At 46.0% G+C, this 14,668-nt stretch overlaps 1 protein-coding gene across 6 annotated transcripts in view; it reads right to left on the bottom strand.

Moving 5' to 3' along the window:
• RyR (Ryanodine receptor) overlaps positions 1 to 14,668 on the bottom strand; it is a 314,977-nt gene that overhangs the window by 163,271 nt on the left and 137,038 nt on the right. For all 6 annotated transcript variants that reach the window (XM_055062325.2, XM_055062323.2, XM_055062324.2 and 3 more), the window contains exons 40-50: positions 14,004 to 14,192; positions 12,614 to 12,989; positions 11,655 to 11,745; positions 11,311 to 11,397; positions 9,670 to 9,834; positions 8,566 to 8,759; positions 7,328 to 7,525; positions 5,661 to 5,798; positions 3,624 to 3,776; positions 1,797 to 1,906; positions 443 to 654 (exon numbers count right to left, since the gene is read on the bottom strand). In XM_055062325.2, the coding sequence (XP_054918300.2) occupies positions 443 to 654; positions 1,797 to 1,906; positions 3,624 to 3,776; positions 5,661 to 5,798; positions 7,328 to 7,525; positions 8,566 to 8,759; positions 9,670 to 9,834; positions 11,311 to 11,397; positions 11,655 to 11,745; positions 12,614 to 12,989; positions 14,004 to 14,192 (1,913 nt within the window). The remainder of the gene's footprint in view (positions 1 to 442; positions 655 to 1,796; positions 1,907 to 3,623; positions 3,777 to 5,660; positions 5,799 to 7,327; positions 7,526 to 8,565; positions 8,760 to 9,669; positions 9,835 to 11,310; positions 11,398 to 11,654; positions 11,746 to 12,613; positions 12,990 to 14,003; positions 14,193 to 14,668) is intronic.

Consider the following 14,668-nt stretch of genomic DNA (forward strand, 5'->3'; position numbering starts at 1 on the left):
CTTCTGGCGGCCGCCGTTCAGGCGTTACTCACTCTAGCTACAAATTGCTTCCTAAGGTACTTTAATATATATAAAAACAACTATTACTACTGCTATACAACAAAAGTGCTAGAACTTCTGCTAAAATTCCGCTGAAATCTGTCATGTGAAATATCTCGCAGGAAATTTTAGCATTTCAGTATATTGAGGAATTAAGCACGTTGGAGAGGGTCGACGGCAGACCTGTCGTATCCGTGACTTATGTTGCACGTGCAAAACCGCAACGGTACACCATGTAAATGCTTTAAAAAGGCAGACACAAATTATTTTCGGAGACTAACAATATGGTCTTAAATTTGTGTTGTTGATTCAGCCGGGTGGCCCCAAAACACGACCAAAACCATGATATGGGCACCTATTTTAGCAGTCGATCTTTCTTTTTCGAGCGTATGCACCGACTCACCGACTGCAGGTTTCCGACGTAGTCATCGGAGAAGCAAACAATGGCCTCCACTCGGTGTCTGAGCTGCAGGTCGCACAGGTGGTGCAAGATGAGGCACACCTGCAGTTTGACGCCCTCGGCGATCTGCATGTCGATGAGGCCCAGTGGGACGCCTCCATTTCCGCCTCCGCCGCCGTCACTTCCGGTCACCGCGGCTGGAGCACCGATGCCCGCTGCATACGAACATCGTTGTCAGCCCAATTGTTTATGTGCACACGGGACACATGTGCCACAGTGCTACGGATCCGCAAGTGCTCTCACTTAAGGTAGCTTCTTCATATGTGACGGGCGCCAGCGTAGCTGCAACTTCATAATTTCTTTATATCGCTGCACCTAATGCTCTACCACTTAGTATCTCAATTACAACCAACGAGGGGGAATTGGCCAGGGTGTGTTCCCTCCTGCCAGCTTGCTGATGTAGTTGTGAGAACAGTGCGAGTAATATCAAAGAAACACGAAAAAATAATAAAAAGACACGACATACTGTGAAGTCGAACACAATAATTCATCAAGAAGTAGCGACGCGCAAAGAGGAAAACAGTGGCCTGCATTGCTAAGCAACAACCATGAACTATAGATTTACGCACCCTGCACCCGGCACGCAAATTTCATTTCCATATTTAGGTGAGGAGGAATGATGAAAACTTACAAAGAATCAGAACTTAAAGGTGCGTTGCACAAGCTAACTGCGGTTCACCTGCGTCTTTGAAGCTCGCGATTCATGTATGTGGTCATGCATGTCTCACAACTGGGCTGGGGCAATGGTGCTTTCATCCTAAGTCACTCATGCCTACTCCGAAGCTTGCTAAAGTGACGATGAAACACATTTCAAAGTTTTCACTATTAAATTTTAAAAGTTAACGCTGCCCAAGGTGAATAGATTTCTGGTGGCTTCCAAACGGAAGATATACAGAAAGCTGTAGTTATCTTTGAAGGTAAAGTTTTACACATTACGGCATTTAAAAGTTTGTAGGTGTTGCACGCGTATAGCTCAACAATATATTCCAGATTACTAACGGGCCACTTGACAGGTTATATCTTGACATATCAAAATATGGGGGCGCTGTAGAGGTCAAGCATATCAGAAACAAAACATTGTTAAGAGATATAATCCGGCTTTAATATGTGGGACAAAGACTTATCGTCCCTGTTAGAGTCAGCTTATTATTCTCGAAATACAAGCTCGAATACGGTTTGTTGCGACTTGATACTGCTGCCGTAGCTTTCAGGAAAGGCCATTCAGAGGTTGCACAAGTGTAGGACAAAGAAAACTCTAAATGTAACGTAGACAAACAAAATAAATTATGTTACTAACCTTTACCAGGCTGGAAGGTGCTAGGGTCGAGGAGGTAGAGGAGCCACTGTAAGTCGTCGTCGTTCATGAGTCCAACAAGCAGGAGCTTGTCAGCGAGCTTGAGCAGGGGCCTACATGATGCAATTCGGGATGTTGTGACCGTCAAATGCTTATTAATAATTTATCTTTGTTATGCACCTCGTGGAGACACCGAATGGTATGACCTTTTAAGGAGACGAGAGCAGCTCGTGCCTTACACCCCCGCTATTTAGCGGGAGAGCCGTGTGGACCATACATTTCTGCAGTATCCAACTCGAAACGCGAGCTTTTCTCTGAGGTCCTTGGTCAGTCGCCCCGCACCGATATACGTTGCACAAAATGATCTGGCATGCCCATTTTGCGACCTACTGTTGGAACGCAACATTATCGGCTTTGGCTTTAGGCCATGAAATATTTAGTCAGCATGGGGCGGTGTGCTAGAATGCCAGAATTGACAACAGAAACCGCAAGGCTGTGGTGCCAAACAATCCGGAGCTTCTTTGGAGCAACATTTGAAGGGGCAACACAATAGTTCGGTTGTATGTTTTTTCTCTTTAAATACTGCATATCTAAGAGGAAGCTTTAGCTCTGACCCAACTCCGACGCGGCCTATTCAAATACATGTAAAACGCAAAAACGTTTTCCTGAGATAACCCCTGGACCGATTTTAATGAAATTTGTTGCATTTGAAAGAGAAAGTTAAATGCTAGTGACTGTTGGAAGCGGAATTTCGATTTAGAGCCTGAATTTTGTTAAAACGATTTTCGAATCGTTTCGACAGTTTTAAAAACAGATTTTCGACAGCTTTAAAAAAAATAGAAGCAAGAGGTTTACAAATCAATAGCTATACATCAAGAACAGATATCGCGGTTCTGTAAACGGCATACATTGATCAATCAAAGCGGACAAATCAGATATGTCATTTTACATCTTACGTGAATTTGTTACGTTGTTTACAAGGGTTCTGCAAAATCTGTATTTACATATTAAAAACTTTTGAGATTCATGTGTAACATATGAATTTTGTCCGCTTTAGATGTACTATTAGATGCAATTCACAGAACTATGATATCATTTTTCGTTGCTGAGTTACAGAGTGGTAAACTTGATAGTTTCGTTTATTGAAAATTTTCGATTTTTGCCAAATTTTGATAAAAAATTGACGAAGTAAATCAAAAATTCGAAGCCAGCGGTCACTAGATTTTAAGTTTTTCTTTTAAATGCAACAAATTTCGTCAAATTTGCTGCAGTGGTTGCTGAGAAAAACGAATTTTCCTTTTACATGTATTTAGATAGGAGCACCCGAGCTAAAGCTTCCTCTTAAGAGCAAATTGAACAGCAAATCACCTGTGTTTCTTTCTCTCAGGTCAGCTACATATACGGGTGCTAGAAGCATGCGTGTGGCGTGCTAAAGGAAACCACATAAAGCCTGAAGGATCAGGTTGCTTAATACGCACTACAAAACACTGTGTGTGGGGCTCAGGAGACGCATACACACACACAAAACAAATTATTATTCAAACTAAAAGAAACTCTATTTGAATTGCAATGCAGTGCCTGCACTTATACGTGAGGCCATTGATTTGCAGTCACCAAAATTCAGCCCTGAGCTATCCGAGTATGTTACGAGTTTCTTTTTACGCTTGAGTATATATTACAGCTTATATCTGTGAAGAACGCGAGGGTGTTACTGGCGTTTTGAGTTGTTGCATGGGTGCCCAGACCCTGCCTATTGAAGTCTATAGGCCAACAGCGCTTCGCACTTCCATTATTGGTGAGGCTAACTTAACCATATCGAGAGCCACTCACACGAACAGGTTCTCGTTGCTACCGCCGATGGGGTCCCGGTTGGGGCGACTGTCCTTCTTGACAGCGTCGGCCAGTGCTTCAATGACGAACTGCTTGAGGGTGTCGACAGGGAAGTAAGGAGTGCTGAGGTCTGCAATTGACTCCACTTTCTCCCTGCGTATGCAGCAATACAAGATCAACGCCCTATTCTTTAACATAATACGGGGGAAATATTTTGCTAAACGCTAAACGACATGGAACGCATTGCCGACGAATTATACGCGTAGCGTACTTCCTCACTGATTTTTCATTTGGACTACACTTGCATTTTGTACTGGACAGGGGAAAACGAACACGCGGAGACACAATTGAAGTGCGAACACCAGATTTATTTCGGAGAAGCCATGTACGTTCACACACGATCCTTCTAACCTTCAGTCTAAATAAACATATTTCTGTTTTATCATTACATAAGGGTAAGGGGCAACAGCAAAGTAAGTAAAATATTTTTTAATTCCCATGTAATCAAGAAAGACTGCGCTTTGGACGTCTATAGACCCTTTTCACCAGGATACTTTCTCCTATTTGCTCGAGCGTCGAGCGCGTGCGTGAGTTGCGAGAGACACATCTGGGCACTATCGCTTCTCGATATGGTACTAAAGTACTATGAAGGAAAACGGCGTGTCCCTATAGCCAAGCTGCACTATATACACGGCAGCGCATAAACATCCGGGAATATGTTCTCTCTGCGTTCGTTTTCTGAGCGGAAACAGCGCAAAATAACTGGACGTGAGAAAGAGACGGACAACGTCCAGTTGTTTAGCGCTGTTTCCGTTCGACTAATGAACCAACCAACCAGCACCCCCGCCTCCCCCCCCCCAAAAAAAAAGAAACATGCGTATGGTTCTCCTTTCGTCTTTCGCGGCGTCGAGCGAACTTGTCGTGGCCCTGCGGATTTCGAGATCTTTGACAGGTGGAAAATGACACTGAAACATTCAATGAAAAGGCGCCTGCTCTTTACCGTAGGCGCCTATACTGCGGTTGACCCGCGCACCACCAACGATGGCTACGGGGGGAGTAATGATCGAGTCACGTGATGCGTGGTACATGCATACGTCTGTCGCGCCGTTTGGCTTTACGGTATAACCTGCTTGTAGTAAAGATGGGAATGAGCTTCTGTATTTTGGAGAGAAAAAACTGCACAGCAAAACATTCTATGCAATAAAACATTGCCATAGAACACAGGCCCACGAAGAGGCTTATTGCCATTCAGTACAACTCAACGTCACTAATTCTTTAGCTTCAGGTCAAAAGAAAAGAAAAATCCCTTAATTTTATTGAGCAGACTACTGAGTTCATATTGAGATTCTATTGAGTTCATAAAACATAATTTCCAGACTTTGATATATTAGAACTGAGCTGTAATCAGTGCCGGCATATTAATTTGGAGTTCGCTTTAATAAGAGTAGATGGTACAGTTTACTGTGATTTCAATGTACCATGTTACTGATAGCTTGCTACATTCTCGTTATGCAATGTTACGAGACTCCTGAGAATGTGCCGCACCGTGTTTTACAGTCAAAGGTTTGCAAGCATTAATTTTTGTAATACATTGATAATATTCGATATTCAAATTGATGTTTCTTATGCTTTATTCGATTCAATATTTGATTCAATATATACTAATCGGTACTCGAACGCCCCTGCTTACACGTGGAGTCGAGTACAATATGCGCTAAGTGTTTACCACTGCAAAACAAGTTCTCATCACATTCTTTTGACCTTTGTCTGCGCTGGATGTTCCATGGCTTGCGCGTTATACCGAACAAGGAAATGCAACCTGGCGTTCGCGACAAACGCATTGTGCGGAGTTTAGCGCGAACTCTGCGGCATCATGTGTTCTTGCTGCTGAAATAAGGTGACTGCGAATACGGGAGGTATGACACACTTGATAGGTACAGATGACGACGGTGAGCTAGCACATGTAGTTCGCTATCGCTGCGTTCGCCTCAACGCGTGCCACCTTGCGAACGAGAAGTAGGTGTCTTCGCTCCTTACCTTGTCTCTGAGAAGGACATCTCTGGCCGTATGGAGACGCACTCCAGGGTGCAAAAAGAATGCGCCGTGCATGAGTCCTCGTACAGCGCTCGGATGTCGGGACCAAGGGGCACGATGAACTCGTTTTGTGTCAAACTCCTGCAAAGCGGTAAAGCAGTCTAGATGCTTCCGAGTACGGCGTAGGTGCCTTTGGGTTCAATGTTCATTCGAGGCCGCTTCCTTAAGGGACCCTTCAACAAGTGTCGTCACTGAAAACAAACAGTGACGCTGCGTAGAACGCTCACGGTTACGCGTGCTCTATAAAAATGAAGCGAGTTTTTGAAATGAAACACCCAAGCGTCCTTGCGTATCCAAAGTCCTACGATTTGCTTGCGTAATTTTGCGCTTCTTTCGTGCTATTTTGTACCCCCTTTCTTACGTTCTTTTGTACGACCGGCGGTTTGTGTCCCTTATCACTCTTGGTGCGCTAAACGTAAAACTCATTTTTATTGTGAGTTACTGAGAGTCCGCACAAAATCCTACGTGCCCTTCCCGGAGGAGCCGCGTGCCTTTTCCACCAGCACAGATGGTGTCACAGGCATAGCGCCACCACGTCACAGACATACAGTCAACAGACAGCAGCTCGGCAATTCCCGTGAAACTCACAACGCTCAAAACAACCTTCGGTTTTGACAAACTAGACTGACGTCATAACATAAGCACCTCATGGGCCCTCAACTCCGGTGTACAAAACAGGAGAGTTGAGTGCCGATGGGTGCTGGCGGACGCAATGAGAGGAAAGCTTACGCTGTAGGAACGTGGTCTACCTCCCTGCAACATGGCATCGCAACGTTTCATTCGATTCTATCTCGGCTATTACTAAACCATGTTTAAAAATTCTTGTGGAAGAAAGCTCCCTGAGTGTCTATTTAGAATTTCTAAAGTGTAAAGAAAATTTTTGTTGGGACCTAGCAAGAGGCACCTCGTGTACAGCGTAAATCTAACGGACGGAAGCGCACAACTGTCAGACGGTGGATGCAGTGACATCGAGCGTCCGTGGTGGTGATTATGGTAGCGAAAATTATTTGACCGCTTAGATCGATCTACAACTTGGTTGGACCTGTCTTGTATATCGGTATTTCGATGAGAAGGACAGCAACTATGCAGTAGGTACAGTACCTCTTCAGAGGCATGTTAGATCTTCAGCAAGAGCAGCTTTTTCCATATGTCGCTGTCATAACCACCGAACAATACGCGAGAGTACAGGAACTGACAAAACGTCAATTCATGTACATGGTTCACTTCACACGCGACTTCCAGTTTCCAAGAGGTACTGCGCTGCATGGTGTCAAAGCTGTGACCGAAGCAATCGCTGACTAATGTGATGCGATGAATGACTTTGCAAATGGTGACCGAAGCTCAGCCATACCAGTGAAAAGAAAAGCATTCTGTATGCATTTTGCACTGTTGCTCTTAGGTGATCGCTAATACTGTCATACTGCTTCACATGTAAGCAGCTACGACAACCTGCGAGCGCTGCACTTCGGTTCTGCCCTACGTCGATCTGGCGTTTACGCCGTACGTGTGCAAAGTTTCATACATTTTTAAAATAATTTTACCCAGTTATATCGCCAACTGTTTCGAGGAATTGATGCTAATGCTAGTTGAGAGCAGAAGAGTGCACCTACCTGGCGTATGCGTGGAACTCAAGGTGTAGAGAGATGAGAAGGTCGGTGAAGCCCGTTCTCAGCGGTCCCGAAAGATACTCGCTCTGTATGGCGTACATGAGCTGCTTCTCGTCCACGTGCGAGCAAATCATGTGCGCCGCTCTGTGGTTGCCCTGGAAACACAGCGCCCCGTACAGAGACAGGGTGTGCGCGTGGAAGCTGCAAGCGGGAGAAAGGGAGGAAAAATTAACACAACGAGAGAAACCTGTACTATAGTACAACCTGTAGCACATTCACAGCCACAGATGCAGCCTCAATGACCCGAAAATTTTGCCTCTCGCTTTCGTCTCAAACGCGTTTACTGCCATTTTACGCCTGTCGCGGTGGCTTAGTGGCTGTGGTGTAGCGGTGCTAAGCTCGAGTTCGCAGGATCAAATCCCGACCGCGGCGGCCACATTTTGATTTGAGACGAAATGCAAAAACTTCCGTGTCCCGTGCATTGGGGGCACGTGAAAGATACCCTTGTGGTCAAGTTTAATCCGGAGTCCTCCACTACGGCGTGCCTCATAATCAAATCGTGGTTCTCGCTCGGAGAATCCCAGAATTCAATTTAATTCCATTTTAAAAGTTGAGAGTTTGGTCATCCGAAGTGCCAGGACACCCGACGTTCTCTCTTGTACGCACAAGTTTAGAATTCGAGCGCAGCTTCTACTGCCGCGGTCTGACGCTTACGGGCACGGCGTGGAACTCGGAAATGCAACTATGTTGTGCTGTTTTACACTATGGTAGCGTAACAACGTGAGACATGCGAAAGTGTAATTGCCGGCCAAGCAATGTAGGTCAACCCCTCCTTTGGACTCCCTCACGGAATTTCTCCAAGAATCACAACTGCTGATGAACTTTTATTTGAGTCTCCTCTTTAGAACGCAATTTCCTCTCCCTTCCCCCCCAAGATGTTAACCACTAGAGGGGAGGTCAAATCCGTATGTGGTAAATTAAACATTTTTACCCCCACCACCCTCTATTCTTTTGTGTGTTAAAAAGTACGACATGAAAAGAAACAGAAATACATGCAAACTGTAACATTACTTCTTTTTTCAATTTCATCGCTTTGTCTACAACGATGGTTTCGGGATCTGTTATAAATATCTCGAAGTGTAGGTAACGAAGCGATCATACAGCTGGCGCTAGCAACAAGCTAATTCGACGTGGCCCCACCCCATTTTTTTTTCTCGCCCTCAACGGAGGACAACGCGTACTTGAGCAGGCGCTCGTTCTCGATGAGCTCGAGGACGTCGATGCAGCGGTGTTCCTCGGGTATGTGGAGGGCCAGCATGGAGAGCGGGTCTTCGCACAGCATACTCCATCCGCGCACCTCGGACAGCCGCAGGGCGTGCGGGCGAAGGTTCACGTTGGGCACGCGGGCCCACACATACGGCTGCAGGCATTGGACCTGCAGATCGTGGAGGAGCCCCGGGTGGGTCGCGTAAAAAGAAAGCGAGGGAGCAAACTACGTCTAATCAGGCAGAAATACTACACACATATATATATATATATATATATATATATATATATGCTTCACCCTTACAGTGAAAATGTACAAATTGAGGTCTGGGTGTAAGCAACGCGATCCAGATGAAGGCCGGACCCCGGCCGAAACGTCGTAATGATATATATATATAATTTCAATGGTTGTACAAGGTAAACAGAACACGTATTTAATTTCAACAGTTTCGACCGGTGGACCGATCTTCATCAGGGTTTACAAGAAAATGGCAGTTCGGCGCTAATAGTGAAGACACCAGACCCGGTACACGGTCGTTCTCAGATACATCAAACTGAAAAGGACAGTTGTGACAACCGCTGGTGCTTTTTTCAAACAGCATTTGGGACGCAAACTACAGCAGAAGCAACTAAAAGAAACGGTCATGTAAGATTAAGATGGCACACAAGCGTCGTTCATAAGTTATAGGGCGGGTGGGAATTTTGTTGTTTCCGTACGTGAACGAAATCAGGCCGTAAAAGGTCTTTGGATAAGGGAATTTACGAAAGGAAACTAAAATACAGAGAATAAATTTGGAAAAAAAAAAGAAGTAAAAGAACGCACCCTGCTGGAAGCCTTCAGTAAAATGTTTAACTATTTATGATTTCCGCTGCCAGTGAGCTTTAGGGGTGGTCTGTAAATAAGCTGCATCTCTGCACAAACATGGTACTGACGAGGCAGAGCTTAGCGCTCGAGACACAGCCGAGTTCTTCACGATGTCTTTTCTTTTAATATCTCACGACTACCCTGAGCAAGTATAAACTTCAATTTCAGAACTATAGGGGGCGCCTGCTGTAGTCTCTGCGCATGCGCGGCTAACCTTGAGCCTGGGAGGGAGCTGCGGCGTCAGGTGCTTGCTCGTCGTGTGAAGCAAGGCGGCCGACAGCGGCAGCGTGGTAGGCGTGCGGCCCAGCTCGAACTGCAGCACCTCTTTGCTGGTCGCCTCGAAGAACACCGCCGGGAACAGCTTGGTGCCCGGCTCCATCTGCGGCACGATGCGCAGTACGCACAGTCGCGTTTACTGCAGTGCACAGTGCAAAGCTTCGCGTGGTGCCTGAGCTACAACGACGCCCCTGCCTATAAACCAAACTGCATGCAGGACATGCGAAGTTTAATTTGAATTTGGGTACACCAATCTGTAATTCTTAAAAACTTTACATAATCTTAAAAAAAAAGGATGTATCCTGTGATAGATAGCGCGATTGCGCCTATAAAGGTTGATCGTGCGTTTAACGGGGTTTAACTTCTCAGAGCATCACATGGGTCATGGAAGACGCTGTTGCGGAAGGCTATGGATCAATATCGAAAAATTGGCGTTCCTTAACCTGCACCTGAACTGCAATACACGAGCGTTCTCGCGGTTGCCTCCAATGAGAGGAGCCCAGCAATTAAGCCCTCGGTCCTCGCGCACAGTTGCTGGCCGAATTGCACAACCACTGAGTTACCATGGCTGATTGCGCCTGATCACGTTTATTGTGGGAAGAGGAAGATGTTACTTGGGTGGCAAATCTCAATATTCACTTAATGAATAGTCACACCACAGGTCGGTAAAATAAACTGAATTAAGTGAGATTAACTCATAAAATGTATATTTCGCTTAATGCCCTCCTCACAAAAACTCACTCACCAAAATTCGACTAAGCTGGGTTAAGTCAAGCTCACGCTCACAACCCTAGGACCTGCTCGAACTCACTCAGATTCACGGGCAAGTCTGAGTTTGAATGAGTCGACTCAAGAGTGAGTTTGCCAACCTATAGAACTAACGAACTCCATTAAGTTACCGTTCTCAACTATTCTCTCCGTAGGGTTCATGCCACCACTGCAGAGTTGGACTACAATCAAGTCATATATCAATTCAATAGGAAACATCGTAGCTAGAGCACCAGTTTTCGCACACAAATCCACAAGATGTCATAAAAATTTCAATAATCTTTTAATCAATGCTCTTCCAAAAAGCCTCGCCCATGAACAGCTAAAAATTGTAGCCGTAGCACTAATGTAATGTAACGTAGTAACGGTGAACAAACCGACAGTACCAGAACTGCGATTCACGAATCTAAGTCTTTGTTGGGCGAACCTGTGCACACTAGGTACACTATACGTTTCTCAGGAATTGAAGAGCGCACCTACAGAGTAAGCCAGTATTCTGGAAAACCCCTCCTTAGTATTTCAAAGCTCATATCAGCTGATGTTTAGCATGAAATTGAGAAAACTATCCTTTTATTTATGGATATCATCATAGGGTGTTGATAAGGCACATTATTCCCGTAAAGCGAAGAAATGTTGGAGTTATGACCACTTGAATATTAATTAGGCGTTTCATTTAAAATGTGACCAATCTGTACATCTATCGTTCGCGACCACTGAACAGAAGACTGTTTATATAGGGCATGCATGAAGATAACGCTTCATCGATTTGAAAAAAGAAAAGAAACTGAAGGTGGCATATAGATGGACTTACCCTGAAGCGCTGCCTAGTCATGTGGCCATCAGCGCTGAACGTGATCATACCAGTGGCCACGTCAATGTGGCAACCCACGTACATGCCCTGAGAGGAGGCGAGGAACGAATGCAGGTGTAAGGATAAGAAGGTCACTGTGTCCTTCGAATCTGATTCGGCATGTGACAACACAGAGAAGCACTACTTTCAAGCAAGACTACGAATTAGACTACAGATCAGACCAAACTACAAATAAGGAAGCGATCAGAAGAGAACAGATTAAGAACCGTGGTGGACTAGGCAAAGAGAGCTTCTCTAAATAAAAAAAAAATAAAAAGAAAAATTACAGCACACCAATTGCATACCTGATTGGCCGAACGGCCTGCTGTGTCACCCTGGCTAATCTCAGCGGCCAACTGCCCCGCACACACCATGTAGCAGTTCTGGCGTTCCAAGCTGCAAGAAGAGAAGGCATCATTACCTGAGAAACCGCATGAATTACGCAAACAGAACTCTTCTCTGTTATTTTCGGTATGCTAGTTAGTCTTGAATTCCTCGACACGCGAGTGCGCAGTATATGACAAGTCCTATGGTACAGCACAGAAAGCTACTTCAAGGTTGAAGTTTTCAATCTCAGGTCTCTTTAAGCGGTGCACGAGTGGAGTCCGTGGGCGGAACACAGAGGTGACAGCATGATACATGCGACAAAAGCATGCCTCATGCTCCGTCAAGGTGATTTGAAACTGCCTTTATCGTTGAACTGCTGTACGACAATGCACCGTCTCATTAGTTTCGGTTACGCGAACTCGACGAGAGCGGGTCGAGTCGGAGATCGAGATTACCGGCCCGACCCAACTGCGTTTACGTTCATCTTGTAAAACGTGTTTGGCGGATTGACTGAATTCACATCGGCGCTCGCTCGGTTCGACCCGCTAGCGTTTACTTGTAGCATAGGACCAGAAGTCGGCCCGACAAGCCGACTCGGCTCGACCTTACAGTGTTCATGTAAACGTATAGCTATATTAACTACGTGGCACTACGCGTGTGTCGGGTAATCTAAAGTCGAAAACCGGCTAAGTGTGACAGAGAAATAGCAAAGGCTTGCCCAGTGTGCGTTGCCATTCTTTCCGTAACCTTTCCAATCTGCGGACGTAGAGCCCATCTCGCTATTATCCTATAATTGGCTAACACGACACATAGCTTTCCCAACACGGCATGGAGCTACTGAGATAACATATAAACATTGTCTTCAAGTTTAAACATGATGGACAAGTTGGTCGAACTTGCACACATTTGCGAAGGATTCCATTTTTTTTTTACTCACACGTGGTGGACGAGACCATCCTCGCTGAGCCCGTGGAAAGCGACCTTTCGCACCTTGGAGTTTCCGAAGGTGCGGTCGTAGAACTTGTACGCTGTCGTGACCCAGCCGACGTACACGTGGTTCGGGTCCTGGCCGGGGAACACCCGGAGGCCGAAGAAGTACTCGTCCACCAGCTCCAGCACCGACGTGTCCAGGTGGTCACCGCTCTCGTCGGTGGCCAGAGGTGGCGGGCCGGGCGTTATGGAGGGCCGCCGGAAGCTTCCGCTGCGGGGCAGGGTGGAAGTGCCGCCTCCGGTTCCGCTTCCGGGACTCGTCGGCGAAGACAACGAGGTGGGTCTCTCGGGCACAGGTGGGCACAGGAGTTGGTTGCTGGGAGCTATGAACGGGTTTGCCGGTTAGGCTGCCTCTTGTTATTTGCAAACAATAAAATTGGACAACTTGAACGGCTCTGTAATGCAGGACAGCACAAGTTTATAGACACTACAACTTACGCAGTTAGAGTCACGGTTATAGAAGATTAAGGCTTTTAACTGCTGCCTTATCCTCTCCTCATTGCACTAAACAAGTTTCAACTAACGGATGAAAATGTACGTGGTTTGTCAAATGATGGTTATACTGTAAATGCTGTGTTGAATGTTCTATGTATTGCTTTTTAGGGACTTCGAATTTATAAGTTCTTTATATTGCATATGTTAGGGAAAGTGATATGTTAGCATTGCTGTATTGTTGCCTTCTGTTGCTTTTGTTTTACCGGGCAATGGGGCCAGTCAAGCTCTGCCGTAAGGCAGCTTCTATCCCACTTATGTTACATTCTGGTTTGTACCAGCGCAGCGAAATAAAATCAATTCAAACGATATCAAATGTCAGAAATGAATGAAAAATAAACGTTACATATTTGATTTGTGGGGTACGTGAAATGAAACATGGCATATTTGTTCATATCTAAAACAGCGTCAAAGGAAAAGCCACACTGAACTATGCGGTGAATAAAATTTCTTTAACGATAGAACAAGAGAAGCCTTATCCAGGAGCCAACGTATCGAAAAAGGATCGCCATAAAAAAGACAACTCCACGGCTTCATCATGACGAAGTCTGGCCGAAACGTTGGCTGCTAGATCAGGCTCCTTTTTGTTCGGCCATTCTTGATCACTGCTTGTAATCAAGCGTCTAAAGAAATGGACAAAGTCTTCGTCATAACGAAAACACGTTCTTTCTTCGAAACGTGAGCTCCTGGGTGAGGCTTCTCTTGTTCGGTCATTGTTCAAATATTCGTTTCCATCTTCGCCTTGAATTTTGGATTAATATATGTAGTGCCCAAGATTGGGTCAAGCGGGTAGCTTGTAGATCGAAACAAAATGGGTCGTGGTCGTCATCCAGTTCCATACTCACCTGGCGACAGTCTATGGACGGACGGAGGTCGCACTGTGAGCAGCGGCGGGGACATGCTCTGTTGCTGACCCCCCTTTGAGGACGGGGGCGCTTGTCCCGAGGAAGGGGTTGTGGTGGCGGCGGCATCCTCCTTCTCCTCCTTCTTGCGGAAGAAGCGGAAAGGCGACTTGCCACGGCGCTTGGACTTGCCTGCGTGGCCGCGAGGAGAGGACGAGAACAGCATTGAAAACAACGAGCTTGCTTCGACGGAGGTGCTTACTACACTACCGCGGACTCGAGAATTGTGAATTCACATGCTCGAAGAAAAGTCGCATCATTTTCAGGCTCCAACGTACGCCCTCCACGCGTGTGTTCTTGAAAAGGTGGACGCTTAGGCGAGTTTGTGATTCAATCGACATGTCTGCGCAGCGCGAAAGACGGGGACTGAAGGAAGAACACAACAAAGGCGCTGAGGCTTCTCTTGTTGTGCGCCTGTGTTGTGTTCTTCCTTCAGTCATCGCCTTTTGCGCTGCGGAAACATGTCTTCTTGAACCTGATACAGAACAAAGAGGGGGAGTGTAAGGGTTTCAGCTTGACTAGAGTTGTAATGCGGGCTTGTTGGGACGGACGTCGTAAAATCAGCCTAGTAGCACGCACAACAAAACTTGGTCGCCAGTAAGACGCGA

Source organism: Dermacentor andersoni, chromosome 10, assembly GCF_023375885.2.
Source record: "Dermacentor andersoni chromosome 10, qqDerAnde1_hic_scaffold, whole genome shotgun sequence".
Taxonomy (NCBI): Eukaryota; Metazoa; Arthropoda; class Arachnida; order Ixodida; family Ixodidae; genus Dermacentor; species Dermacentor andersoni.